The sequence below is a fragment of the Hyperolius riggenbachi genome, chromosome 5, assembly GCF_040937935.1.
Source record: "Hyperolius riggenbachi isolate aHypRig1 chromosome 5, aHypRig1.pri, whole genome shotgun sequence".
Taxonomy (NCBI): Eukaryota; Metazoa; Chordata; class Amphibia; order Anura; family Hyperoliidae; genus Hyperolius; species Hyperolius riggenbachi.
Window position 1 is genome coordinate 64278701 of NC_090650.1, and position 27504 is coordinate 64306204.

General features: G+C 46.8%; 1 protein-coding gene across 3 annotated transcripts in view; it reads right to left on the reverse strand.

The window, feature by feature from the left end:
* The window catches only part of PFKP (phosphofructokinase, platelet), a 180445-nt gene that overhangs the window by 51680 nt on the left and 101261 nt on the right, over positions 1–27504 (reverse strand). For all 3 annotated transcript variants that reach the window (XM_068235804.1, XM_068235803.1, XM_068235805.1), the window contains exons 6-12: positions 18034–18078; positions 17110–17218; positions 14966–15061; positions 6687–6779; positions 4427–4552; positions 2815–2879; positions 2607–2676 (exon numbers count right to left, since the gene is read on the reverse strand). In XM_068235804.1, the coding sequence (XP_068091905.1) occupies positions 2607–2676; positions 2815–2879; positions 4427–4552; positions 6687–6779; positions 14966–15061; positions 17110–17218; positions 18034–18078 (604 nt within the window). The remainder of the gene's footprint in view (positions 1–2606; positions 2677–2814; positions 2880–4426; positions 4553–6686; positions 6780–14965; positions 15062–17109; positions 17219–18033; positions 18079–27504) is intronic.

The window sequence follows — 27504 nt, forward strand, 5'->3', positions numbered from 1 at the left end:
AGTGGACCCGATTGGGCTCGTCTATTTCCACCGGCCCCCGAGGGGGAAGGATGGTACTGCGCCTGCACTGGATCCGAAAAATAAATATCGCCACGTGCTGCAGGTGCTAATGTGCTTGTCGCCAGAGTTTGGGGGGATACCAGCGTTGGATCAGAGCTACACAGCATGATGGGTAAAGCCTCATTAGGATTCAGAGGCTTCGCCCTCCTGAGGTAAGTACTCCGTAGGGGCATTATTTTTCTTACAGATTCTCTTTAAGGCTGTGTCCATACTGTCCCGGATGGAAAACTGGTCCTGTACAAACTGATCCGTTTTCCATTTAAATGGATCAGTTACTCACATTGTGTATCAGTTTTTCTTCTGGTTTTCCGTTTTCATGATGCTACCGATCCCAGAGCCCCATCAGAAGCATCAGGCTCCAACAGGTTTACAAAAGACCAATGGGAATCCACCATGAGCACCAGGAAGGATTTTCATTGGTCCACTACTCAGTTGTAATTGTAGCCTGGTGCTTCTGATAGGGCTCTGGGAGCAGTATATTGGCATTTCTTCCATGCAGGGGCTTGACTGGACAGCAGCAGCGGCAAAGGACTCAAATGGATGGCGTCAGGTATTTTGAGAAACGTACGTGTTGAGCAGCCTAGTGAGAACGGACACCATCCATTCTCATAGGCTACCATTGATTCTGTTGCCATCCTCTTTGTCCAACCGATCCGTAAATGTCACAAGGGACCCAAACCTGCATTCTGCATTGTTCGCATCCATTCCGTTCTGAACATTTGAATTGCCAGTGTGAAAGTGTGAACCTGGCTTTTTGCTGCAATCACTGGGCTCTGGGAAGCCAGTTATTCATGCAGCAAAATGGGAAGCTCTGGTGAGTACGCATTCCAAAGAAAGTACAGGTTTCTTGTTTGCGGAGTAGTGTACCTTAGGGGTGGTCAATGAGTTGAGGCAGCATTATGCAAAATTTGTATGCAAATGTATGCAGTCCAAATTCTACTGAGGTAAAATTCGATTGGTCTAATTTCAAGCTGCAAAAATTTGCATAGGAAATTTGCATAATCCTGCATCAACTCACAATGATTTGCATCTTAATGAGCATCCCTGGTGTACATTACTGTCAGGTTTGGAAATTAATTGGCTGTCCATTGAATTATAAAGACACTTCTTTTTGTGACTGTATTTTTTATTGAAATTTTCAATATGGGTACATCAATTTGAGAAAAAAAAAAAAAAAGAAAAACACAAACCTGTACATGTACTTATATGAAATATGGTTTGAGACATAATCAACTCGGTGTTCATATACACATGACATAATCATTGTATTAAGTTGTTTTGTACATAGAATACTAGACAGGTATGAACTTAATTATCATATTCGACAGATTGAACTTACGTCAGTGGTCCATTAGGAGTGAGTAGTGTATAGGTATGTGGTGGAGTGAGAATATGAGTGAGAAGAATTAAAGTATGACAGGGGAGCTAGTAGGAGAGGTCAAGGGAGGGAGAAGGAAGATAGGTAGGGAGGTGAGCAGAGAAGGAAAGTGAGCAGAGAGTACCTGGAAATCTACTTTAGATTATAACATTATAACAACATTGGTTTTGGTTTAAGTTTTGTTTAGAGGAGAAATCTCCTAACACACTCGTATTCTATATCAGTGGGGCTTATAGATATGAATTATTGGGGTGTGTAGTCTTCAGAACTAGCTTATTGTCAGTAAGAAAGAGAATGACTTCAGTCTTATTACAGTTGGAGTTGCCCATCTGTGGCCTCAGTTGGTAAAATAGTTAGATATCAGTAACTGAGTGTAGTGATCCTTGACGGGTGGGGGCTTTGTGGTAGTATTGCTTCCCAGTCCACCTCAAATATGGTTTCCTGTTTTTGTGATTGTGGCGGGAAGTAGTTCGGTCTCAGCTTTTTTTCAATTGATATATTGTGGTCCACTAATGCCTTCATTTGTGATATTGAAGGGACTTCCGCTGAGGCCCAATTGGCTAAAAGGAGCGATCTGGCTGCGCACAGGATATGTGTGACTTGGAGTCTTCTATTTGCTGGGATTGTATTATAAAGACACTTCTGATAAAATCTAATTTAAAAAAGTCTTCTGCAGTGCTAACATGTTTTTACAGCAACTTTTTTAATATAAAAAGTGGAATTTCAATTTAAAGAGCCAATTCAGTCATAATCACATGTTCTATAGATCCTCTTGTAAAATAAAGTTATAATGACCTCCCGGGTCTCTTTCTTCCAACTCATTCCTCGAGCCCCGTGTCTGCCAGCTTCCGGCTTATAACCACGCCCCCTTGCAGAAGAGTGCCATGGCAATAGACAAAATGCCTCTGCAATGAGGCGGGGCTACATGCCAGAAAACAGGCCTCATGGGAGTGAGTTGGAAGAAACAGACCGGAGGTAATTATATTTATATTTTACAAGAGGATTTTTTTATGTCTAAATAGGCTCTTTAATAGGACTTGTACATTCCCAGTGGAGATTAGGCCAGGTAGGGGAACCTTAGAGATAGATGGAAATGTGCACTTTTACAAACAACTTCTTCTACATGGTTAGACAACAGCGGACAACACACAGACAGTGGTCACTCTACCTTTGGAATCTCAGATATATTCTTCTTATTAGACAGCAGCCTGTAGGTGTTCAGATTGTTCTCAAAACTCCTAAAACACGGCAATGAAAACATGGATTCATTACAAAATAGATATATATTCTTACACAATCACCCCCCCATGGAGAGTTTCAGGTGGAGTTACCCATAAATAAACTCTATCACAAAGGGTTATAAATATAATCCGTACCTTCCACGCAACTTTACAGCATCCTCAAATCTCCTTTCATCCATTGCTTTCTGCACCTCCTGAGTCTATAAGCAGAAACAAGAAGAAGGAAAAAAAAAGATTATAATTTGGATTATAATTTGGACAAATAAACCATTAAAGGGTCATGAAATGAAACGACCATGAAAAAAGGTAAAATTAAAGTACATTTTTACAAAAAAATATAAGAAGTGCGTTTCTCCCAGAGTAAAATGAGCTATAAATTATTTTTCTCCTTAGTTGCTGTCATATACAGAAGTTAGTAAAAGTCTGACAGAACTGACAGGTTTTGGACATTTCCTAATGGGGGATTCTCAGTATTTCCTCCTTAAAAAAAAAAAAAAAAACACTCCCTGAAAAGGATCTTTACATTGCTGTATGTGTGCCCTCTTTTCTTCTGTATGGAGCAAGTCAATGCAATGCTAGATTCACTTCCTAGTCTTATTTCTTGTCAAATCCATTTTTTCTACTCCTTATCTCCAGCGATAATTGCTCTGACTTTGTTTACCCAGTTAATTTGCAAATATGTCCAATCAGTAATCAACGGGGGGAGGAGTAAAGAGTGTGATGAGGCATGTCGCGTGGCAGGGATTGTGACTCTAGTAGGCTAGCAACTAGTGTTGGTCATCTCTAGGTGAACTCATGTAGAGGCATGTGATCAGTTTGGTCAGGTGACAAATCTGTAAGTCTCTGATTTGCTAGTCCTGATCATGTGCTAAAAGCAGGATGTGATTACAGCAAATCAGAGCTTTGCAAATGTATCATCTGATCAAATAAATCACATGCTTCTCCACATGGCTTCCTAGACATGACCATTTCTACTAGCAATGTGTTCTGCTGCCATGCGGGGAAGAGGAGGGAGCGTTGTGGGTTGACATCATGCAGTGGGCAAGGTAAGTGGAAGAACAAGGCCCTCCACATGTCTGATCGCTAGCTCGAGGTGTCGGGGAGCATCAAGGGCGCAGGGGGAGGGTTGTCGTGGTGTCGCTGTACACACACTAGATTCTACCGTAATTGCCCAAATCAACCAAGTTTCGTCTAGCATGTGTATGAGGCTTTACTAGATAGTGTAATTTCATACCACAGTTTTAAAAACACTGCTAAGATTGCAATAGTGATTTTTTGAGGGCTTTAAATAACAGCATTTAGACCTATGTCTGTAATCACAAATATCCTGTATTTATCTAAGGTGGGAGAGCGGATGTGCATAAACCATGGGAAATTGTCTGCACACATTAAAACTCCAGAGAAAGAGAAGTGAGAACAGGTGAAAAATCTCAATATGTTATGAAGCAAACTTTATTTTTCAGGCCTGCTGTCCTTCTGGCTCCTGGAATTTGTCCAGATCTAAGATAACTGCAACTGAAATAGCACTTTTACTTAACGAGATCATGCAGAAAAGTGTAGCTAGATGGCTGCGCTGCTTGATAAGATAATTAGGCAGCGCGTGAGAGCAGAACAGACATGCAATTATGCCGAAGACCGTCACAGCGTGGAATGTCTGCCAAGTCCAGCCATTCATCACAGCACTGGCTACATCCTAAAGACCTTTGCTTCTGCTAATGCCCGGGTTTAGACTGGCATGAGCACTCACCATCTGCACGCATTCCATGAGAGGCAGGCGCACGGCTTGGTTTCCGCATAAAGATACCACACAGGCCGGGGTTTCTGGAGTGGCTTCCAGCAGGGCCAAGACACATTCCACTCCCATCCTGCTGGCCTGTCAGAAGAAGACAATAAAGACAATCAGCACAGTGTCCTCACACACTCTGAACTAACGCTTATGCTGGTCAAATACCACCAAGTTTCCCTTAAAAAAATTCAACTTTAACCAAAGCTTAGTATACATGATATTTTATGCCTCACAGACAAACCTCAATGCCTCATACTTTGCTGATGAGAAGCTCTGAACATAAAGGTAACCTGAGCCAAGGCAAACCTACTTGCGTTAAGCACAGAGGTGTGTTCAAGCCAGATCCACATGTGCGTTGTCCCTCTCCTCGTTCCTCCCAGTCCCTGTAATTAATCCTTAAAAAATTTGACTTTTGGCTAAAGGATACCCGAGGTGAGGGTATTCGAGGTGAGGGACAGAAGTTCAGTAGAACTTACCTGGGGATTCTTCCAGCCAACGCAGTCCATCAGGTCCCTCGCTGTGATTTCAATCCACTCCAGTGTGTGGCTGTCCCCTCCGAAAGATCTGAAAGTCACGCATGTGCAGCCATGGTCATGCGCCTCCTCGAGCAATCGGCGTATGTCCAGTTTAAATCTTTATGAACTGTGCGTATGCTGAGTGCTCCCTGATGACTTGCATGTCTTTTGGAGGGTGCACACTCAAGTGGATTGGAACCATAATGAGGCACTTGATAGACCGTCAGTGGGCCAATCACTGAAATCGCTTAGTGACTAAGCGAGTTCAGTGATTGGCCCAATGACGGCATCGTGGTCTTGGCCACGAGACCATACGCACCAGTCATTTAGCGCCAGCCGTGACCGACAGGGCTGCACACCACTCAGCAGCAGCCATGTCAGGGGCCTCTCTCCTCTGGCTCTCTTTGGGATCCTCTTGGTTAAGCCAAAGCCTGCCCAATGCCTCCCTTAGCCTGGTCAGCTGCCAAGTTACAATAGCAGTGACTGGTGGTGGCAGATGACCTCTGCAGGTATGCAGCTTCTGAATGTCTGAGGACACAAAGGGATGGAGCAGGACACATAAGAACAGAAGAGTACACAGAGCGACATACAAGGCACAGAAAGAGACGGAGAAGAACACAGGAGGACAGAAGAAGAAAAGGGGGACAGAAGATGACACAGGATGGGGACAGAAGAGGGGACACTGAGACAGAGGAGGACACTAGAGGTAGTAGGGGAACATGAGGTACAAGAGGACATAATAATTGGGGGGAGAAGATCCACAGATGCCCCTGCACAGTGGACGCACCAGGTTTAGTACATTTTTTCTCTGATTTTTGTCCTCTAGGTGCGACTTATGGTCCGCTGCCTCTTAACGTCCGAAAAAAACGTTACTTTCTGAGGTAACATATTTCACATACTATTTTCATTGTGAAGAAACCCTTTCTAAACAGGTGTAAAATCTCCTTTCTTCCATATGCAGTTCATGTCTTTTGAATAGACCTAAGGATAAACAAAGCTAATTTACCAATATTTTATAGTGCCATTGGATGTATTTATACATGTTAAAGGGAACCAGAGAGGATGCAATATACATACCTGGGGCTTCCTCCAGCCCCATACGCACGGATCGCTCCCACGTCGCACTCCTCCGCTGCCTGCATCAGCCGCCACCGGGTCCCGTCATTGCCGCGAGTCGGCAAGTCGGCCGGCGGACGCGGTCAATTCTCCGCATCACAGGGTGCTCTCCCCATACAGATACGCATGTGGCTGTTAACTGCGCAGCCGCATGCGTACATGTATGGAGGGAGCCCCTGTGATGCGAACAATTGGCCGCGTCCGCCGAAAGTGACGGGTCCGGTACCGGCGGATCCAGGAAGCTGAGGATGGCGGCGTGGGAGCGATTCAGGCTTATGGGGCTGGAAGAAGCCCCCGGTATGTATAAAATCTGTTTCTTTTTTCACCCCCCGTTCCTCTCTGGTTCCCTTTAACCTCTAGGTCATCTTCAGACTGTCTATACTTTCTTGGTAAGAACGTCCCTAATTGAGATTAGATCAGATTTTATAAATACAAAACTACAAGCTGTTTCCAAATTCCAATCTAGTAAATAAATAAAAAGGCCTTTAAAGAAAAACTTTAGCTTAATGTCATCATCATTCAAACCAATAACTACCTCACAGTAAAGAATATACCAACAAAATGGAAGACAAGAAACTATGAATACATACCAAAATTCTGTCAAATGCTGATGGGGTTCCACCTCTCTGGACATGACCTAAAATGGTCACTCGAGTGTCAAACCCAAGTCGTGCAACCACAAGCTGGGAAGAGACAAAGATAATGGAAACAACGATAATTATTTATACAGCAGCCTACTGTTCTAACAACACCAGGTCCTTAATAAAATGCAATAAATGCACCCCTCTAATTTCTATGTGTCAGGAGAGAGTAGAGACATTATTCTAAAAGACCAACAGTGATTGAAGTAGGTTGGTGAATTGTACATAAGCTCAAGAGGTCAGCGTAAAGGTGGCCACTAACAATACAATTTGACGAACAATTGTTAATGAACAATTCTACATATGAACGACCTGAATTTATTGTTTGGGACCACTAATGGACAAAACTATTTTCAGATCAATTTCATTAATCTGATCGGACTGGTTAGGAGATTTGAGTCCATTAGTCGTCCCAAACAATAATTTCTGATAGTTCATACAAAGAATCCAACAGAAAAGGTAGAAAGAGTCCGGGCACCAAGAAGCTGCAGAATCCACGTTTATTTCATCCCCACAAACCGACAGAAAAGGGTGCACAGGGCTGGTCTAACAGCCGCTTCACAAGCACAAAAACACTTGCTTCCTCAGAGACTCTGAGGAAGCAAGTGTTTTTGTGCTTGTGAAACGGCTGTTAGACCAGCCCTGTGCACCCTTTTCTGTCGGTTTGTGGGGATGAAATAAACGTGGATTCTGCAGCTTCTTGGTGCCCGGACTCTTTCTACCTTTTCTGTTGCATACTTGTGCTATTGTCTGGGGGCACATCGAGCTTTGCCACCGACCCCCACTAAGTCTGCCAGCAGCAACTTGTGCCGCCTCCTTCTCTTCTATTGACTGTCATACAAAGAATCGTTTGTAAACAGTAGTTCAGCATAGTCTATCGTTAGAGGCCACCTTGACAACTTAATTAAACGTCCTGTTTTACCTTCTTAACGACAACAGGACATTTTAATGCTTCACTCGCCGCTGTTCTCGTGCGTGCACCTGCTGCTTGTATTCACACGTATTCACCAGGGCTCGGAGATCCGTGATTGCTGAAGGGGAATATGTTTTCCCCAAGCCAATCGAGGTGCCTGGAATGAATGAATATGACCCCAATCAGGGGTCATGTGCATTCATAATAATGAAAGTAAAAGATTTCTTAAAAAGTTTGAACACTTCCTGGTATGGTTAGTATTACCGCCACCAAGTGGCGAAAAAGTACAACCACAGTTAAAATAAATGAAACTTCCCTAAGCCACACCATATAGAACTATACAAAACTATACCTAGCTCTAGTGAGGGATAATGGCCCCCAAAATGGCTGTATGTAAGATGGATTCATGAGTCTATGTTATTAAGGGTTATAGGTGATATATCAGTCCTGGATGCATTACAAACTCACAGAGGCAAAAGTAATTCACATGGCTTCTCTGAAGTGATGCTTGTTGGGAATTTTATACTAGACTATGACTATAGTGATTACATGTAATTTTTTTTTTGTAAACATCACATTATGAACCTGTTTTGCAGCATGTGGTTTATTTCACTGAATGCTACCACAATTTGTTTAAAGAAAGGAAATCAAAAACTTGAAAGGATAAAGGGGAAAGAGGTGCCCAGAGAAGATAACATGCGTTAAAAACAAATAAAATGAAAAAAGTGAGGTGACTTACCTCAATGAAGACAAATTCATGTATTAATAGAATTCTATTGCACTGGCAACGTGTTTCGTGGGTGCATACCCACTTCCTCATAAACCCGCAAAACACATTGCCAGTGCAATAAGATTATATTAATACGTGAATTTGTCTTTTTTCATTTTATTTGTTTTTAAAGGGACTCCGAGCAGTGCGGAAACTATGGAAAGATGCATATCATTTTAAAGCTCTCTTTCTCCTCTTTCCAATGATATATAAACCACCGCCCTACGCCTTTTAGTTTTCACGATTTTTTGAAATTGCCGTGGCCGCGATTTTAATCGCGAAAATAGAGAAAACTAAAAGGCGTAGGGCGACGATTTAGGGGTCGTCAGAAAGAGGAGAAAGAGAGCTTTAAAATTATATCCATCTTTACATAGTTACTTGTATTACACAGGACGACACTTTCCCCAGTGTCAGCAGCTCCATTCAGCCCTGTGTAATACAATGTAACTATGGAAAGATGGATATCATTTTAAAGCTGTCTTTCTCCTCTTTCTGACGACCCCTAAATCGTCGCCCTACGCCTTTTAGTTTTCTCTATTTTCGCGATTGAAATCGTGGCCGCAGCAATTTCAATCGCGAAAATCGTGAAAACTAAAGGGCGTAGGGCGGTGGTTTATATATCATTGGAAAGAGGAGAAAGAGAGCTTTAAAATGATATGCATCTTTCCATAGTTTCCGCACTGCTTGGAGTCCCTTTAACGCATTTTATCTTCTCTGGGTGCCTATTTCCCCTTTATCTTGTGCCTTCACCCTCCTTTTGGAGGGGGATCATCCCTCTTTGACCAATTTAGGTCAACTGAGGTTTACTTTTTATCAAGAGTGCGACCATCACCAGCTCCGTCTGGTCACCCGAGTGGAGTCAGAGTTATACATCTCCACCTGCTTCTAGTGGTTGGTTGCCCTTCTGCAACCCACCTTTGTAAGTATAATTCATCCGCATATTTTACATACTTCTGGTACTGTGACATACTGCACCATTTGGGCTCCTGTTATCTCTGTGTTTCCTTTCTGCAGGGTGCAATTTTTATTATCCCTACATTTTGACCAAAAACTTGAAATGTTCATTCTCATCTGTCACCCAGGGGCCAGTTTTTTTATGTCAGGGAAGAGAATGCTTTCATCAGATGAACACTGCAGGTCTGACATCGTCAGAGCATTTCCCACTGACCTCCCCCCTGATGCTGCAGCAGTAATTATTTCAATGAGTATCTTCCAAGCTACGCTGGATTGTCAATTAAAGAAATCACTGACATGAAAACCTCTCGTGTGACCCTGGCCAATCCCTGCAGCTCTCCCTTCCATTACCCTTATTGACTGTGTTGCCAGTAAGCTCGGCTCTCAGTAATTCATTTAGAAGGGCTGACCCAGAGGAGGGCCTATTCGTGAATGAAATCATTTCAAAATGCTTATGGATTACATAACACATATAACAGGCACATTGCTCCACCATGCTAATTCTAATTAAGCAATGAGGATTACGCATAATGCTCCTTTCTGATGGCAGCCAGATGGTGTTATACCATAAGCCAGTTCTTAGCGTAAAGACGAGTCTGTTTCAGGTATATCCCTGGAAAGAGAGAGTGCCTTTTCCTAGAAGAATAGGGCGGACCAATCACAGTCTGAGAACTTATCCTTACGTATATACTGAGGCCATGTAGAGGGAAGGGCGATACTAGACAGTGCAATACGCTCATTGAAGGTTCCACACACTGCTATTGACCTCTGTTTACATAGTTACCGGTGTTAAAGTGAACCTGAGGGGAAAATAAACGAATGAGATACATTTTTGTATTTTTTGGACTATAAGACGCTCCTGACCATAAGACGCACCAAGGTTTAGAGGACAAACACCAGGGGAAAAATATATACTAAACCTGGAGCATCCATGGTGAAGAGGTATCTTGTGAATTATGCCCCCTTTGTACCTCATGCCCCCTTCTACCTCTTGTGTCTCCCTGTGGCCTCCCCTGTCCCCCATGTGTCCTCTTCTATGCCCCTTTGTGTCCTGCTCTATGCCCCTCCTTTGTGTCCCCCCGTGTCCTCCGTTTGTCCCCTTGTGTCTTGCTCTTCATGGGCACAGTACAGGGAGTCCCCAACATTGCGGTGGGTTGGAGGATCGTATTGGCAGGCGATCACAAGTATCCCAGGGTTTTCATTTATATTTAAACATTTATAAAGAAGGTTGAATGTTTTAGGCCTCGTTCACATCAATTAGCGCAGATGGCTGTGCGACTGGAACGCAATGCGTACAATCGCACGCCATCTGCGCTGCTGAACCCATTCATTACTGTGAATGGGTCTGCGCTGCGATGATCGAAAACTGCATGCAGCAGTGCGATAGCGCATCGCACTGCTGCGCACTGCATATGATGGAAACGGTAGAAGTGCTGTCTATGCACTTCTACCGTTTTTGCATGGCGCACACCATACGTGCTGCCGAAATGCGCATGGCAGCGCGTAAACAGGCCTTACAGTCTCTAATCAGTGGCAGCCTATTAAGTGTTCCAAACATAGAAAAAGGTCACTAGTTCATGTATTTTATCTCTCCCCTGCCCTCAGAAGTTTAAGGGCTGGTGCACACCAGAGCAGTTCTGAAGCGTTTTTAAAAACGCTTGCAGGGGGAAAACTGCTTGGCTAATGAAAGTGAATGTAATGGTGCACACCAGAGTGGTTTGTTTTTTCCACAAACGCAAACTCGGGGGCTGCAGCATTTTTTAGATTTCTGAGGCGTTTCTGCCTCAATGTTACAGTATAGGAAAGTGAAAAACCGCTCAAAAAAAAGCTAGATCAGGGCGGTTTTCCTGGCGTTTTTGTTATAGAAGCTGTTCAGTAACAGCTTTACTGTAACCATATTTGAAATCTGCTACACAAAAACGCTCCAAAAAACACTAAGCATGTTTAGAAAACGTCTCTAATCATGCCTAGAATCGCTCTGAAATCAGCTTCAAAAACCTCTAGCGTTTGGCGGATCTGCTAGAGGTTTTTGTTGTGCACTGGGCCTTATTCTGCCAGGAAAACTTTTATGGCTGTAATTAGCTTATTAGTGATGCTTACTAAATTCCCCATAAGCTACCCACAAAACAGAAGCTGTCACTTCCATGCCTAGAAATTAACTCTTTCAGGCAGCAAAATAAAACCGTCTGGTTATTAAAGGGCAGCTCCGCACTGAAAAAAAAAAAAACTCCACTTACCTGGGGCTTCTTCCAGCCGATGCTAGTCGATCTGTGCCCTCGCCGCAGCACCTCTCACTCCCGGTGTCCTGCGCTGAAGAAGCCGACCTCGCCAGGTCAGCTTCCGGGTCGGCTTCATGTGCGCTCCACGGCGCGGGTCACGTGGTGTACGTGACGTCATCGGGTCTCAACTGGCAGGGGCTGGAAGAAGCCCCAGGTAAGTGGAGTTTGTTTTTGTTTTTTTCAGCGTGGACCTTCCCTTTAATATGTTTTGTTCTGTACAAACATGTTTCTCATTATTTCACATATCGCCTCGGGTACACTTTAAGAGGCAGGGAACCTTAATGCACATACACTTCAATATATGTTTAAGATGTAATCCTTAATGAACCTTAATGCACAAATAATCACGTATGACTGAGCTGAAATTGGGCATACAACCCCCTGGGCCTCTTCCAAGTGCACTGGCCTCACCGGCTGTAATTGCTGTGAAAAATATTAAAGCTGACAGGCTAAATCCTATTAGAGTCCCTATCTATTCTTTACCTGCTGCAAAAGTATTTACTGCAAGAAGAAAAATATGGCGAGGTAAAATAAAACACATTCACTAAGGCCTACGTGCGGCCGTGCGCATTTTGTTGTGCGACACGCATGAGCATCAGAGGTGAATAGACAGCACTTCTGACGTTCAGACTATATGTGCTGTGCAGCAGTGAGATGCGCTATCCTACTGCTGCATGCATCTCCGGCCATTATAATGAATGGGATCAGCAGCGCAACGCATATTAACGCAGATGGCGTGCAATTTTGTGCGTTGCGTACTGAACGCACGACCTTCTGCATTACCTAATGTGAGTGAGGCCTAAGGGCCCTTTCACACCAGAGGGCTTTTTCTGCGTTTTAACGCCACGGCCGAAGTTGGCGTTTTCCTAGGTAAAATGAAAGTCCATAGACTTTCATTTTACCTTTCACATCTAACGCTGCGTTTTGGAACGTTGCGTTTCAACGCTCCCAGAAGCTTTTTTAGGGCTGACCGCGGCGTTTCTCATTACAACTGATACTAATGTATTGGCGTTAAACGCCTTAAAAACGCCAGCAGCCAAAACGCAGCGTTTTAGCCTTTTACCGCTGCCTGTAGTGTGAAAGAGTCCTAAGGGCCCATAATTACTCACATGCGGTTTGAGTACGGTTGCAAACATTCTTTTTTAATGCGAATTTATGTTTTGAATGCAAAGTTTCGAATCCATTTTTTTCGATCTCCATAGCAACATGACATCACTGTGACTACACAGGAAATAGGAAGAGCCATGTTATATGGGAATCTTTATAAAACTCAAAACGTGGAAATTCACATACTGTATGTAACCAATGACTTTTGTTACTTGCAAAGCGCATGCAGTAAAAGGTGCAAAAACACTTTAACATGCCTGCATGAAAAAAAAACACCACGGTAAATGTAAACTGATCCATAGAATTACATTACACATGTCTAATGCAGATTTCCACAGTGCGAATTTGCATGCAATAAAAGCGGGCCCTAAAGCCTTCTGCTTTACCAAAAGTCAGATTTTTTTCATTTAAAAATACATGAATTTCTGTGTTGCAGTAAAGGACAATGAGATCCTTAGCATCGTATAAAAAAAATTGTGTCTGCAAATGTATGCGGCTTAAAGAGAACCAGAGACAAAGCACCCTCATGTATTTTATTACATTTATCAGTGGGAACATGACAGTAAACACCTACCATGCTTTTAGTTTTATTCTTCTCTGCCTAATGCGTCTGTTATCAGCTGTGATAAGAATCCACCGACTGAGCCTTCAGTCTAGGTTTGACCTGGAATCATTACAGCTGAGTCAGTCTTCTGTGGAGTCTTTTCAAGCCCAAGCCTGCCCCCTCCTGGCTCAACTTTCCTGCTTTGCATACTTAGAGCTCTGATGACATGGGAGGGGCTGCTGCTGCCGAGAAAGAAGCTCTGGAACAGACAAGTGTATCTGTGTGCACTGTGCAGCCAGTCATTATCTACTGTATGCAGTTTAATTTCTATGAGAGACATTTCCTACAGGCAGCCACACAGCATGCCAGAATAATAAAAGCACACAGATGAAAGGCTGCAGCAGCCCTGCTTGTCTATAGTCTCATAGAGGCTAGACAGCACATCCAGAACAGCTTACAACCTGGAAGCAGAAGGGATATGAGCCGGCGGCCATATTGGATTTTTCCTGGACCAATAATGGATAAAAACCACTCAAAAAGGCACACCAGAGTGGCGAAATTATGAGGTAGAGCATTCATTCTTTACAAGCTATCAACTGATATGTTTATTTTGTGTGGATCGTTCATCTCTGGTTGCCTTTAAAAATGAACCAGTTAAATCCTGCTGAGGTAATATTTTATTGGTTCATTTTCAAGCTGCACAAATTTGCATACAACATTTGCATAATCCCACATCAACTCATAATTATTTGCATCTCAATGGCGATCCCTAGTTATAACTATTTGTTTTCCACAGTACATTACAGAGTATAGTGAACAATTCAATGCATGTCAGAAAGACTTATGATCTAATGCTCCTACCAGGGTCTAGGATAGGTCCATGCCGATAGGGCCTGTCTGGGATTTCATCCTGGCACTCTAGTGCTAATTTGCACAGCTGGGCAATGAACTAATCAAATGCAACAGCTGATTTTTACTGCCACTGCCAATCAAGATGTGGTGGGGGGCGTGGCAGGGCTGCCACTTAGCATCTTTCCTGTTTGGGGTCATTACGTGGTCTGTTTCTACTACCTTTTGCCTCAGGTTGGCTTTTAAGTAAAGCTCTGATTTAAACTCAAGCTGTGAACAAAGAACTATCATTGCCTTCTCATTGACTTTCACAATGCTGACAAGCACCCTAATGTATTTATCCACCATGCTCTTCCCTCACTAACAGCTGCAGCCTTTGGCACAGCTCTCTTATTGACAGATCTGTGCCATAGCTTCCATTTCTGGCCATAGGCCTGTTCACTCTGCATTACAGTATGGGAGTCAGTGGCCAGAAGCCACTACAGGCAATTTAATGAATGGCAGGTCGCACAACATCAAAGACTGCAACAGTCAGAGTTCTGCTTGTCAGAGTTGGGACATCAAGGGAGAAGGTAAGTATAGTATTAGTTACTTTGCTACTTATCCGTTAGCCGGGCGCATCCGGCAGGTGGCGCTAATTACTATTCCCCCTCCAGGTCGCCATGGATAGTAGGGAAAGATGTAACTCTGGTGGAGTTTTGTCGCCACCTGCCGGATGCGCCCGGCTAACGGATAAGTACCGTTACTTCTTTCTACAGAATAATTTTTGTTTTAGCCCAGAGTATTGTTGATGGCCAATGCAAGTATACTTACATCTTTGATGATCTCTGAAGTGATTGCGTTGTTGCGACGATCAATGGCTCCTTCTGAGACAATAATAATATTCAGTCTTTTCTTTCTTGCACGGTTCTAAAGATCAACAAAATACATGTGGTTTAGCTTCAGGTCAACATAGCAAATATTTTCTTTCTTCTTAAAACACCAAGACCAGTTCACAACTTGATGCAATACCTCTATAGTTGCACCTTTACCTTTACACACTTTATAATTGCACTTACGGTATGTTAAAAATGTAAAAAATGATCAATAATGCAATGTTTTTCATAAGTGGTCTGAAAGTGGAACTAAACTCAGAACTTTCTCTATGCTCTAAATTGTTAGGCACAACATGATAAGATAATTACACAGTTAGTTTGGTTGAAAAAAGACATCCATGCATCAAGTTCAACCAGAAAAAAAACACATACCATCCTGAACCTGCACATATCTCAGTTGAGCCAGGGGAAGGCAAAAAACGCTTACAAGGCCAGGGCCAATTAGCCTTAAAAGGGGAAAAAAATTCTTCCCAACTTCAGATGCCAATCAGATAAATCCCTGGATCAACTCTCCCGGGAATTACCTAGTAATTATAGCCGTTGATGCCCTTCAATGCAAGGAAAGCATCCAAGCCCTCTTTACATGCAGGTATAGAGTTTGCCATAACTACTTCCTGAGGTAAGAAGTTACAGATTTTAAAAACTCTCACTGTGAAGGACCTCTTTCTAAATGGATGGCAAAAACTTTTTTCCTCCATGCGCAGATCATATCCCCTTGTCTATTGTACAATCCAGGACAAAAAGCTCATCTGCCAAGCTTTTGTACTGATGTATTTATACCTGTTAATCAGGTCACCTCTCAGTTGCCTTTTTTTCCAAGCTAAAAAATTGCTTGTCCAACCTTTCTTAGTGACATCTTCTATCCCTCGGAATAAATAATTTATCAATCTTTTTACCCGTTGTAGAAGGTCAATGTCCTTTCTATAGTGTGGTGCCCAAAACTGTATCCCATACTCCAGATGTTGCCTCACAAGTGATTTATACAGAGGGCGTAGTGGACTAGCATCAAGAGGTATTATTTCCCTTTGTATGCACTGCAGAATATTTACCGCAGCTTAGCATTGTGTATACTATTACTTAACTCATAAAAAAAATCTTCATTACAGCATATGAAAATCCTAGAAAAAAATTGAAGTTTTACTTGGATACACTTCTCTAAAAGCTCATAAAGGGTTACGTTTGTGTTTATATAGGGCAAAGAGATGCATAGCTCACAGCTATGATTTACAGCTGCTGATAAGACACTCTGATCTAGCTAAACAAGCACAGTCCAAATAATTTATCTAAACATCTAACCTGTTGAAATTGTTTAATAATTTATGGTAACCTAGGTTTTACTACCAGAGACAGACAGATAACAGAAGAACAGAAACGTTTGTTGCATTAGAGTCTTACAACATTTTCATTATGTATATTGTTGTCCTGGAGGGTAAATGGTTTCTTCCTGCCTTAGAACCTGTAACAAAAAAGAGCCTCTGGGGTACTTACCTCGGGAGGGGGGAGCCTCTGAATCCTAATGAGGCTTCTCCTGTCCTCTCCTGCAGTCCCGATCCAGCGCTGGAAGCCCCCAAAAATCCACCAACAAGCTTGATGGTGGTACGGGCTCCAGGACCATAACAACACCATGAGAGCCTCGTGCGAGTGCACTTGCGTCTTTCATTCGCACTCAAGCAGAAATAGCTGAGCTCGACCAGCTCTGCTCTACTGTGCAGGTGATAGGTGCCTGCACCTGTACGGTACAATGGATACGATCAGGCTCTTTTTTTTTTGCCTGACCCCGAACGAAAGCCGCAACTGCACCTGCGTGAATCTCTCAAAGGATTGTTATGATCCTGGGGCCCAAACCGCCCTTTGGGGGCTGCAGGAGAGGACGGGGAAGCCTCATTAGGATCCAGAGATCTTTTTTCATTACAAGTGTTCTTTAACAACTTCATGCCATGGGCTAAAATATATAAATGGGTGTGCACTTCAACAGAATGGGCATTTATAGAATTGTCCTATTTGCAGGAAGTCCTATATAAGTTTGCAGGAAGTGGTTAAACGTAAAACAAGATACCATCTGTATATGTGCAGTTTTCTTACCTCAGAAAGCTTAGTGCACAACAAGTCTTCCCACCCGTCCTCCGGAGGACATTCAGGAATAAACACCCAGTCCGCTCCACAGGCTAAGGCACTGACCAGGGCTAGGTACCTGCAGACCAAGTAAACTATCAGTGGAAGTATAATGTATTTGTGACAGAAGGTGCAGTATCTGTGTGCATAGAGAGCCAATGATATGTTTAATGCTTAGAACTGGCCAATAAAATGCACTTAAAGGGGCACTATGGGAAAACAATGGAAAATGCATATGTACACATACTTACACTCGTCCCAGAGTAAATGCACCCTAATTTTTTACTTCCTGCATAGCTGTCACTTACAGTACACATTATAATCTACCAACTCTGAACCTTTTACTGACAGGTTTTGGAGTAGTCCATCTCCTCATGGTTTATTCCCAAAGTTTTTTTTAATTGTTTCTACAGCATTCCCCTGAGAGGACCAACACAAAGATGCTGTTAAGCCTGCCTACTCCTAGTCCACACAATTCTGGCAGTTGGACTGTGCCACTGCTATTCAAGGAGTGCCTTAGAAAATAAAATAAATTGTGAGAATCCCCTATGAGCAGATGAGCTAGTCCAAAACTTGTCAGCAAGAGGTACAGACTTGATATATCATAAAGCCTGGTGTAAGTAACATCTACATAATGTATAGTGACAGCTACACAGAAATGTACAGTGCACTTACTCTGCAAATGTACATGTTATATTTGTGTATAAGTAAGAATTTTAAAATATACAGGTTTTCGCCATAGTGCCCCTTTAAATTTGATTGTCTGAATTCCAAGCAGCATACAATTTACAATAAATCTGCATAAAGTCAGAATTATTCGCATCTCATTAACCATCTCTATCTATGTAAAGGAGCAGATAGTTTGCATGGGTACTCATGGGCTACAATACTTACCCACAGTGTCGACCCATAACTTCCAAAACAAAGGTCCTTTGATGGCTGAAATAAAAAAAAAGAACGCTTATTACAGCTCCAGTTCTATAAAAAAATCAACATCTTATGTAAGCACTAATCTAGCCTTTTTTATTCTACAGACTTAATACAATTTATATGATTTCAGCAAATGAAAGCCTGTATCTGCAGTGCATTGAAGATCTGTTTTTAGGGCACACTTATCGTTATTTGACTGCTAGGTATTGCACCTACATGTACAAAGAAAAAGAAAGTTAAAGGGTACTTACAAAATTACAAAAGCTAAACAAACAAACTAATCCATGATTCAGTTATAATACATTGGTGATGTTGTGCCCCCATCCCTCCAAAGAGATTGCAAGCCCTCCTGCCTGGAATATAGACAAATCTAAGTGTGGGTGGACTTTCATTCCCTCTTGTTTATCATATACAACGCGCCAAGCGAATTTGAAAATTACTCTTCCATTCATGCTGCCCTTGCTGCATAAAAATCAAAAGGCTGGACTTGACTAATTCATATTCAAACTGACAGCTCCTATATTCGAAGACATACATGCATGGCTGTACAAATGTCAGATGAAAGTCATGTACTGTATGTTTAGAGAGTGGTCTGTATTTAAAAAGTGGTCACTGTTTAGAAGGTGATCACTGCATAGAAGACATTTCGAAGGTGGTCATTGTTTAGAAGGTAACCAATATTTAGAAAGTAGAGTTGGGCCGAACGGTTCGCCTGCGAACGGTTCCATGCAAACTTCAGTGGTTCGCGTTCGCGTCCCGCAGGCGAACCTTTGCGGAAGTTCGGTTCGCCCCATAATGCACATGGAGGGTCAACTTTGACCCTCTACATCACAGTCAGCAGGCCCAGTGTAGCCAATTAGGCTACACTAGCCCCTGGAGCCCCACCCCCCCTTATATAAGGCAGGCAGCGGCGGCCATTACGGCCACTCGTGTGCCTGCATTAGTCAGAGTAGGGCGAGCTGCTGCAGACTGTCTCTCAGGGAAAGATTAGTTAGGCTTAGCTTGTTCCTGTCTGGCTGCATACCTGTTCTGTGAACCCACCACTGCATACCTGTGCTGTGAACCCACCACTGCATACCTGTGCTGTGAACCCACCACTGCATACCTGTTCTGTTCAGTGGACCCGCCACTGTATACCTGTTCATTGAACCCACCACTGCATACCTGTGCTGTGAACCCACCACTGCATACCTGTGCTGTGAACCCACCACTGCATACCTGTGCTGTGAACCCACCACTGCATACCTGTTCTGTTCAGTGGACCCGCCACTGCATACCTGTTCTGTTTAGTGAACCGCCACTGTATACCTGTTCTGTTTAGTGAACCCGCCACTGCATACCTGTTCTGTTCAGTGGACCCGCCACTGCATACCTGTTCTGTTTAGTGAACCCGCCACTGCATACCTGTTCTGTTCAGTGGACCCGCCACTGCATACCTGTTCTGTTTAGTGAACCGCCACTGTATACCTGTTCTGTTTAGTGAACCCGCCACTGCATACCTGTTCTGTTCAGTGGACCCGCCACTGCATACCTGTTCTGTGAACCCGCCACTGTATACCTGTTCTGTTCAGTGAACCCACCGCATCAGTGCGCATACCTGTGCAGTTAAGTGAACCCGCCACTGCATACCTGTTCTGTTCAGTGGACCCGCCACTGCATACCTGTTCTGTTTAGTGAACCGCCACTGTATACCTGTTCTGTTTAGTGAACCCGCCACTGCATACCTGTTCTGTTCAGTGAACCCACCGCATCAGTGCGCATACCTGTGCAGTTAAGTGAACCCGCCACTGCATACCTGTTCTGTTCAGTGGACCCGCCACTGCATACCTGTTCTGTTTAGTGAACCGCCACTGTATACCTGTTCTGTTCAGTGGACCCGCCACTGCATACCTGTTCTGTTTAGTGAACCGCCACTGTATACCTGTTCTGTTTAGTGAACCCGCCACTGCATACCTGTTCTGTTCAGTGGACCCGCCACTGCATACCTGTTCTGTGAACCCGCCACTGTATACCTGTTCTGTTCAGTGAACCCACCGCATCAGTGCGCATACCTGTGCAGTTAAGTGAACCCGCCACTGCATACCTGTTCTGTTCAGTGGACCCGCCACTGCATACCTGTTCTGTTTAGTGAACCGCCACTGTATACCTGTTCTGTTTAGTGAACCCGCCACTGCATACCTGTTCTGTTCAGTGAACCCACCGCATCAGTGCGCATACCTGTGCAGTTAAGTGAACCCGCCACTGCATACCTGTTCTGTTCAGTGGACCCGCCACTGCATACCTGTTCTGTTTAGTGAACCGCCACTGTATACCTGTTCTGTTCTGTTTCACCAGCTCATATGTCTGAGTTACGCGGCAACATTATGGATGTAACGTGTAAGGAGGATGAAGGACCTACTGATGTTGGTGCATGTTTGGATTTGTCTGAGGCAAGCGAAGCTGGGCAGGATGATTACGATGATGACGATGATAGGGATCCTCTGTATGTACCCAATAGAGGAGATGAAGAGGGGGACAGTTCAGAGGGGGAGTCAGAGAGTAGGAGGAGGAGAGAAGTTGCTGAAAGAAGCTGGGGCAGCTCTTCGTCAGAAACAGCTGGTGGCAGTGTCCGGCACCATGTATTGCCACCTATGTACAGCCAGCCAACTTGCCCTTCAGCATCAGCTGCTGAGGTCCCCATAGTGCCCACATCCCAGGGTGGCTCAGCGGTGTGGAAATGTTTTAATGTGTGTGCCTCAGATCGGACCAAAGCCATCTGTTCGCTCTGCCAACAAAAATTGAGCCGTGGAAAGGCCAACACTCACGTAGGGACAAGTGCCTTACGAAGGCACCTGGAGAAAAGGCACAAACAGCAATGGGATGGCCACCTGAGCAAAAGCAGCAGCAGCACACAAAAGCAAAGCCACCCTCCTTCTCCTCTTCCTCCTCCATCAGGTGCATTATCTGCTTCTGCCGCTTTCTCCCTTCCACCTTCACAGGCACCCTCCTCCACTCCGCCTCTGCCCTTGAGCGGTTCCTGCTCCTCTGCCCACAGCAGCAGTCAGGTGTCCGTGAAGGAAATGTTTGAGCGGAAGAAGCCAATTTCGGCCAGTCACCCCCTTGCCCGGCGTCTGACAGCTGGCGTGGCGGAACTGTTAGCTCGGCAGCTGTTACCATACCGGCTGGTGGACTCTGAGGCCTTCCGTAAATTTGTGGCCATCGGAACACCGCAGTGGAAGATGCCAGGCCGCACTTATTTTTCGAGAAAGGCCATACCCCAACTGCACCGTGAAGTTGAGAGGCAAGTGGTGTCATCTCTTGCGAAGAGCGTTGGGTCAAGGGTACACCTGACCACGGATGCCTGGTCTGCCAAGCACGGGCAGGGCCGCTACATTACCTACACAGCCCATTGGGTGAACCTGGTGGTGAACGATGGCAAGCAGGGCGCAGCGGACCAAATTGTGACACCTCCACGGCTTGCAGGCAGGCCTCCTGCCACCTCCTCTCCTCCTGCTACATGCTCTTCACTGTCCTCCTCCTCCTTGGCTGAGTGGCAGTTCTCCTCTCCAGCTACACAGCCCCAGCTCCGCAGGGCCTATGCTGCATGCCAGGTACGACGGTGTCACGCCATCTTAGACATGGCTTGTCTCAAAGCGGAGAGTCACACTGGAGCAGCTCTCCTGGCTGCTCTTAAGAAACAGGTGGATGAGTGGCTGACCCCGCACCACCTGGAGATAGGCAACGTGGTGTGCGACAACGGCAGCAATCTGCTTGCCGCTTTGCATATGGGGAAGCTGACACACATACCCTGCATGGCACATGTCATGAATCTAGTGGTTCAAAGATTTGTGGCAAAGTACCCTGGCTTAGCGAATGTCCTGAAGCAGGCCAGGAAGTTCTGTGGGCATTTGAGGCGGTCTTACACAGCCATGGCACGCTTTGCGGAAATTCAGCGCAAAAACAACATGCCGGTGAGACGCCTCATTTGCGATAGCCCGACTCGCTGGAACTCGACCCTGCTCATGTTCTCCCGCCTGCTAGAACAGAAGAAAGCCGTGACCCACTACCTCTACAACCAGTGGCGTCCCTACCATGGGGCGGCCAGGAGCGCTCCGCTCCGGGTGTCAGCTCCAGGGGGGGTGTCATCAAGGCCTCCCCAGAAGCCTTGATGACACAGGAGGGGAAGCAGCGCTGAAGGAGGGGTGGCAGCGTCGGCGGGGAGGGGGGAAATACCCCCCCACATCTCCCTCACCTGGGTCCCCTCCTTCGGCGCTTCCCCTCCACGGGCGCCGGCAACGGGCACTGACAGGGCGGCTGATAGCCGCCCTCAGTTTACCCGAGCAGGGCTACGGGAAGATGGCTGCCGAAGCCCGCACTGGAGACAAAAATAGACGGCAAGATGGCCGCCGACGCCATCTTGCCGTCTATTTTTGTCTCCAGTGTGGGCTTCGGCGGCCATCTTCCCGTAGCCCTGCACTGATGACGCAGCAGGAGACGGCGCGGGACATTCAAGAGGAGCTGCGGAGGCTGCCTGGGACTCGGAAGACATCTGCAGGTAAGGTTTTTTTCTTTTACAGGTGCACCGGCCCGGCCACCCACCGCTGCTGCCCACCTACCCACCGCTGCTGCCCACCTACCCACCACTGCTGCCCACCACCTACCCACCACTGCTGCCCACCTACCCACCAGGCTACCCACCACTACTGCCTACCTACCCACCACTGCTGCCCACCTACCCACCACTGCTGCCCACCTACCACCACTGCTGCCCACCTACCCACCACTGCTGCCCACCTACCCACCAGGCTACCCACCACTGATGCCCACCTACCCACCACTGCTGCCCACCTACCCACCGCTGCTGCCCACCTACCCACCAGGCTACCCAGCAGGCTACCCACCGCTGCTGCCCACCTGCCCACCGCTGCTGCCCACCTACCCACCACTGCTGCCCACCTACCACCACTGCTGCCCACCTACCCACCACTGCTGCCCACCTACCCACCAGGCTACCCACCACTGCTGCCCACCTACCCACCACTGCTGCCCACCTACCCACCGCTGCTGCCCACCTACCCACCAGGCTACCCAGCAGGCTACCCACCGCTGCTGCCCACCTACCCACCGCTGCTGCCCACCTACCCACCACTGCTGCCCACCACCTACCCACCACTGCTGCCCACCTACCCACCAGGCTACCCACCACTACTGCCCACCTACCCACCACTGCTGCCCACCTACCCACCGCTGCTGCCCACCTACCCACCACTGCTGCCCACCTACCACCACTGCTGCCCACCTACCCACCACTGCTGCCCACCTACCCACCAGGCTACCCACCACTGCTGCCCACCTACCCACCACTGCTGCCCACCTACCCACCGCTGCTGCCCACCTGCCCACCGCTGCTGCCCACCTACCCACCACTGCTAGCAGGCTACCCACCACTGCTGCCCATCTACCCACCGCTGCTGCCCATCTACCCACCGCTGCTGCCCATCTACCCACCGCTGCTGCCCACCTACCCACCGCTGCTGCCCACCTACCCACCACTGCTGCCCACCTACCCAGCAGGCTACCCACCACTGCTGCCCACCTACCCACCACTGCTGCCCACCTACCCACCACTGCTGCCCACCTACCCACCAGGCTACCCAGCAGGCTGCCCACCTACCCACCACTGCTGCCTACCTACCCACCAGGCTACCCAGCAGGCTACCCACCACTGCTGCCCACCTACCCACCGCTGCTGCCCACCTACCCACCGCTGCTGCCCACCTACCCACCGCTGCTGCCCACCTACCCACCAGGCTACCCACCACTGCTGCCCACCTACCCACCACTGCTGCCCACCTACCCACCAGGCTACCCAGCAGGCTGCCCACCTACCCACCAGGCTACCCACCACTGCTGCCCACCTACCCACCACTGCTGCCCACCTACCCACCACTGCTACCCAGCAGGCTGCCCACCTACCCACCAGGCTACCCAGCAGGCTGCCCACCTACCCACCACTGCTGCCCACCTACCCACCACTGCTACCCAGCAGGCTGCCCACCTACCCACCAGGCTACCCAGCAGGCTGGCCACCTACCCACCACTGCTGCCCCCCTACCCACCATGCTACCCACCTACCCACCACTGCTGCCCACCTACCCACCAGGCTACCCACCACTGCTGCCCCCCTACCCACCACTGCTACCCAGCAGGCTGCCCACCTACCCACTAGGCAATCAGGCTGCTCACCCTTCACCACCTACCCACCAGGCTATCAGCTTGCCAACACTCAAATCTGCTACCGATATTGTGTATTTTGTGGTCAGATCTGCTACTGACATTGTGTATTTTGTGGTCAGTTTAACTACCGTCATTATGTATTTTGTGGTCAGTTTAACTACCGTCGTGTATTTTGTGGTCAGTTTAACTACCGTCATTGTGTATTTTGTGGTCAGTTTAACTACTGATATTGTGTATTTTGTGGTGAAATCTGGTGCTGACATTGTGTATGTTCTGGTCAAATCTACCGCAAGATTGAATGATTTTTTTCTGGTCAAATCTGCCGACATGATTGAATGTATTTTCTTGTGAAATCTGCTCACATAACGTGTAATGTCTGGTGAAATGTTCTCGCATTACGTGTATTTTATGTTGAAAGCTTCTGACATTTTGTGTATTTTCTGGAGAAAAGCTGCGCAATGATGTGAATTTTCTGGAGAAAGGTTGACTAAAACTTGGGTGCACTTTTAAATTAGCTCCGCCCCATCCGGTCATAGCCACGCCCATTTTTTCGCCGCTTCGCGCGCCGCAGGTGGTGTACCGTGGGGAGGGGGGGGTGTCTTTCAATACCTAGCACCGGGTGTCAAATGCCCTAGGTACGCCACTGTCTACAACTACAGTAGAATGAAACAGTCTGGGAAGATGGGGATGTTCTGGCCCGACAACTGGACACTGATGGAGAATGCATGCAGGCTCATGCGGCCGTTTGAGGAGGTGACCAACCTGGTGAGCCGCAGTGAGGGCACCATCAGCGACTTAATTCCCTACGCTTACTTCTTGGAGCGTGCTGTGCGTAGAGTGGCGGATGAAGCTGTGAATGAGCGTGACCAGGAACCGTTACGGCAGGAACAGGCATGGGACCAATTTTCATCAGACCCAGCTGTTTCCTCAACACCTGCGGCAGCATAGAGGGGGGAGGAGGAGGAAGAAGAGAAGTCGTGTGCAGAAGACGAATCAGACTCAGAGGATGATGAGCAAGGTGTTTCTTTGGGGGAGGAGGAGGAGGAGGAGGAGGGGACAGCGGCAGGAGAACAACCTCAGCAGGCATCGCAAGGGGCTTGTGCTGCTCAACCTTCCCGTGGTATTGTTCGCGGCTGGGGGGAGGAGGTTGACTTACCTGACGTCACTGAGGAAGAGCAAGAGGAGATGGAGGGTACTGGATCCGACTTTGTGCAGATGTCGTCTTTTATGCTGTCCTGCCTGTTGAGGGACCCCCGTATAAAAAACCTCAAGGGGAATGAGCTGTACTGGGTGGCCACACTACTAGACCCTCGGTACAGGCACAAAGTGGCGGACCTGTTACCAACTCACCGGAAGGTGGAAAGGATGCAGCACATGCAGAACCAGCTGTCAACTATGCTTTACAATGCCTTTAAGGGTGATGTGACGGCACAACGCCAGCAAGGTACCACTGCCACTAATCCTCCTCCCGTGTCCACGCAGTCAAAGACAGGACGCTCCAGCGATCTCATGGTGATGTCGGACATGCGGACGTTCTTTAGTCCAACGCCTCGCCGTAGCCCTTCCGGATCCACCCTCCACCAACGCCTGGAACGGCAGGTAGCCGACTACCTGGCCTTAAGTGTGGATGTAGACACTGCTGTGAACAGCGATGAGGAACCCTTGAACTACTGGGTGCGCAGGCTTGACCTGTGGCCAGAGCTGTCCCAATTTGCCATCCAACTTCTCTCCTGCCCTGCCGCAAGCGTCCTCTCAGAAAGGACCTTCAGCGCAGCTGGAGGCATTGTCACAGAGAAGAGAAGTCGCCTAAGTCACAAAAGTGTTAAGTACCTCACCTTTATCAAAATGAATGAGGCATGGATCCCGGAGGGCTGCTGCCCGCCCCAAGACTAAGTCAGTCCCCGCACATACAGCATCTCTGCCTGCACGCCGTGTGACTGGCTGCCTGGCATGCCCCAAGAAGACTAAGTCGCTCCCAGTCCCTCCACACAGCATGTCTGCCTGCAGGCCGCTTGACTACCTTCTCCGCCACCACCAACAGGGTCCGGGACTCCAGGCGGATTGCTGAATTTTTTAGGCCGCTGCTAGCAGCGGCCGCTGTAATAATTTTTCGGGTGCGTGTACATGACTGCCTAATTTTTCTGGCTGCACTGCGGGCAGCTGCAACAACAAAAGAAAAGGCATGTACATGCGCCCATTCCCCTTCGTGATCATTACCTTGCCGTGGTGAAGGGGCTTGCGTATCACAATGGAGCAATGACCGGCGCCTAGATGAGTGTCTCGGGGGGCACACCCACGATAATAAGGTCGTTGCCTCATTGTGGTCAGACCAAATTTGATCAGCTGGACAGTCACTGTTCTGTCATTCAGCTACATCAGCCAGGTGACCATATGGGCTGTAAAGCCACCAAAACCTGCACTCTCGCAGGGACGGATCTAGGGGGGGGCAAGCGGGTATCTTGCCCCTGGCGCAGTTTGTTGAATTCTTAAAAAGGCAGCAAAATAAAAGGCAGTTTAGGCGCCAAAACCTGACCTTTAGGCGCCAAAACCTGACCTTGCCCCAGGCGCAACTTGGTCTTGATCCGTCCCTGCACTCTCGCCATGGTGCGCACCAGTAAAGCACGGCCGTCACTACACAAACAGCTGTTTGCGGTGCGTTACACGATGAGTTTGGTGTGTCAGTGTGAAGCAGTACCTTAATTACACTACCTGATTGATGTATACACATGCAAGATGTTTGAAAGCACTTTAGGCCTCTCATTTAGCATTCAATGTGATTTCTGCCCTTAAAACGCTGCTTTGCGTCAAATCCAGATTTTTCCCGGGGACTTTTGGCATGTATCCCACTCCGCCATCCCCCCCTCCAGGTGTTAGACCCCTTGAAACATCTTTTCCATCACTTTTGTGGCCAGCATAATTATTTTTTTTTTTTCAAAGTTCGCATCCCCATTGAAGTCTATTGCGGTTCGCGAACTTTAACACGAACCGAACCTTTCGCGAAAGTTCGCGAACCCGGTTCGCGAACCGAAAATCGGAGGTTCGGCCCAACAGTCACTCTTTAAATTAAGAAGGTTATAACTGTTAGAAGAAGGTTAGAAGATGGTCACTGTTTAGCAGGTGCTTAGAAGGTGGTCATTATTTAGAAGGTGTTTAGAAGGTGATCACTGTTTAGAAGTCACTGTTTAGAAGGTATTTATAAGTGAGACAGTTAATATGGGC